Consider the following 2,977-nt stretch of genomic DNA (forward strand, 5'->3'; position numbering starts at 1 on the left):
CCAAATAGCATTTTATTTTGCTCTGTTTTTTTTTGTTTAATTCTTTCCAATGTATCAAGTAATTATCTTTTTTGTTTTCTCATGATTTTTCTTGGGTCTAATTGTGTTGCTGTTGCTGTCCTGGGGCTCTGTGGGGTCTGTTTGTGTTTGTGAACAGAGCCCCAGGACCAGCTTGCTTAGGGGACTCTTCTCCAGGTTCATCTCTCTGTAGGTGATGGCTTTGTTATGGAAGGTTTGGGAATCGCTTATTTTTAGGTGGTTGAAGAATGCCCTTCTTGCCTTGTCGCTCAGATCGTTCACAGCTTTGTGGAAGTTACCAGTGGCGCTGATGTTTAGGCCGAGGTATGTATAGTTTTTTGTGAGCTCTAGGGCAACGGTGTCTAGATATAATTTGTATTCGTGGTCCTGGCTACTGGACCTTTTTTGGAACACCATTATTTTGGTCGTACTGAGATTTACTGTCAGGGCCCAGGTCTGGCATAATCTGTGCAGAAGATGTAGGTGTGGCTGTAGACCCTTCTGGTTGGGGACAGAAGCACCAGATCATCAGCAAACAGTAGGCATGTGTCTCTCCTGTCCTCATCAGTAGAGGAATATACTGAAGGACTTCAATAGAATTACAGTGATGTCTTCTCCCTCCCTCCCTCYCTTTTTTCCTCTCCTGTTTCAATCTGCCCTGCGGACACAATCACTCCATTATTCTCTCAGCTCCATTGTGACTTTTAAGTCCTTAGTCCAACACACACACACACACACACACACACACACACACACACACACACACAACCAACACACCACCATTCCTCCAACACAGAACCACAAGGCTGTTGATAGATAGTTTTAAGGTTAGACTATAGATCTCTTGCTCGATCCACAAGGCTGTTGATAGATAGTTTTAAGGCTAGACTATAGATCTGCTTGCTCGACACACAAGGCTGTTGATAGATAGTTTTAAGGCTAGACTATAGATCTGCTTGCTCGACCCACAAGGCTGTTGATAGATAGTGCACTACTTTTGGTCCGGGTTATCCCCATGTAGTGCACTCTATGGCTGTCTCCCCTCCCCCCACTCCCCTATCTTCTGTCTGTGTTGTTGTGGTGTGGAGTCTTCCCTGGCTGAGGTAACCATGGAGATGGCGTTACTCTAGGGCAGTTTTGCAGGCCACTGGTGTGTGTGCTCTAACTTTTTTAACAGCCTGACGTTGTGCCCAAGGTTTTTACTATTAAACTGCCCCTCCTCCTCACCCCACACACACACAAGTGTGTGTTTGGTCAAATAACGGTAGGTGTGTGTGTGTGTGGTTGACTATTTATTGAATGTGTGTGTCTCTCCTGCAGTTGTCGGATGGGCGTGTAAGGACGTGCCAGCTGAGACCATGTATGATGTTCTCCATGACATCGAGTACCGGAGGAAATGGGACGCAAACGTCATCGAAACTTCGACATCGGAAAACTCACTGTTAACGCAGACTGGGCTACTACTCCTGTACGACACACACACACACACACACACACACACACACACACACACACACACACACACACACACACACACACACACACACACACACACACACACACACACACCACACAACACACAACACCGTTAATGTGTTAATGAGGCTCCTCCTCGTCTGTGTCTAGGGAAGTGTCCCAAGCCGCTGAGGAACCGGACGTCATCACACTGCGCTCTTGGCTGCCCACTGGCAGTGATTACATCATCATGAACTACTCTGTAACACATGCTGTAAGTATAAACATGTGCAGGGAGAGAGTATCCTGGTCACAAAACTGTACTATACCGTCTTCCTCAGGCTCTCCAACCCTGTTCCTGGAGGAGCTACAGGACGGTTTGTCTCAGGAAGGGTTGGAGAGAGAACCTACAGGAGGGTAGCTCTCCAGGAACAGGGTTGGAGAGAGAACCTACAGGGAGGGTATGTCTCCAGGAACAGGGTTGGAGAGAGAACCTACAGGACGGTAGCTCTCCAGGAACAGGGTTGGAGTCTTGGACAGCCCTGCACTTCCCCCTCAGTGTTTGTAAATCTGAAGAAACCAGATGAGGGTCAGCAACATGTCCGAATGTCCCTGAAGTCCTATTGGAAGTCTCAGTGGATAGCCAACTGGTTGTATGACGCTCTACAGGGAGAAACAGAAGAGAACAGACCTGCAGCATAGTGTCCCTTGACGTCAGTGGGAAACATGCTGCAGTGGGATTGTCCACTCTTTATTTAAATGAACATGTCTTGGAGTATCTTTACTGGTTGTGTGTGTCTACGTAGGTGCAGTTTGATAAAGGTGTGTCGTGTGTTTAAATGTGTGTTTAAGTGGACTATTTGCTCACTGTAGTAAGATTGTATTTGGTTAAATAATCTTCTGGCATTTGAATAAAGCTTTATCGGTCCGTGCCGCTGCTAATGCTGGATAAAGCCTTTGTGCGTGTGTGTGCGCTGGATAGGGCAGTGGTAGCTCCGGGTTAGATCACTCAGACAGTACGGCGGCTCAATGCCAAACTGAAAATGTATCTCCTTCCGATCTGTCCTTCACGATCTGTCCTTCCGATCTGTCCTTCACGATCTGCCTTTCACGATCTGTCCTTCCGATCTGTTCTTCACGATCTGTCCTTCAGGATCTGTCCTTCACGATCTGTCCGTCACGATCTGTCCTTCAGGATCTTTGAGAAGTTGAAAGCAAGATGGTAGAACCTTGACTTGAGCTTATTGGAGGAGCCTTCTAGAACCCTTATAATACCGCTCTCCTTTCTCCTGTTCAATCAGAACTGACAAGACTAGTCACCTAGGGCAGAAAGGAAGGGGATAACGGTTTGGTTTGGAATTAGGCCCACATGCTGTGGTTGTTTTTCTGCCCAGTGGAGGAAGAGAGCGAGATCGAGGCATCCTGTGTAGAAGGAAGCACTCAACACATTTCTCTTTCTTTTTCTCTCTCTTGTGTGCTGTGGTGTGTGTGGTGTGTGTGTGTA

The 2,977-nt window shown here is 47.1% G+C and overlaps 1 protein-coding gene across 1 annotated transcript in view; it reads left to right on the top strand.

Moving 5' to 3' along the window:
• Positions 1 to 1,286: 1,286 nt before the first annotated feature.
• The window catches only part of LOC112079067 (START domain-containing protein 10-like), a gene marked incomplete at both ends in the record, with an annotated part of 9,671 nt that continues 7,980 nt past the window's right edge, over positions 1,287 to 2,977 (top strand). The window contains 5 exon segments of the mRNA XM_070442219.1: positions 1,287 to 1,434; positions 1,437 to 1,469; positions 1,472 to 1,486; positions 1,645 to 1,668; positions 1,671 to 1,747. Of these exon segments, the coding sequence (XP_070298320.1) occupies positions 1,287 to 1,434; positions 1,437 to 1,469; positions 1,472 to 1,486; positions 1,645 to 1,668; positions 1,671 to 1,747 (297 nt within the window).

This window comes from Salvelinus sp. IW2-2015, unplaced genomic scaffold (assembly GCF_002910315.2).
Source record: "Salvelinus sp. IW2-2015 unplaced genomic scaffold, ASM291031v2 Un_scaffold6832, whole genome shotgun sequence".
Lineage (NCBI taxonomy): Eukaryota > Metazoa > Chordata > Actinopteri > Salmoniformes > Salmonidae > Salvelinus > Salvelinus sp. IW2-2015.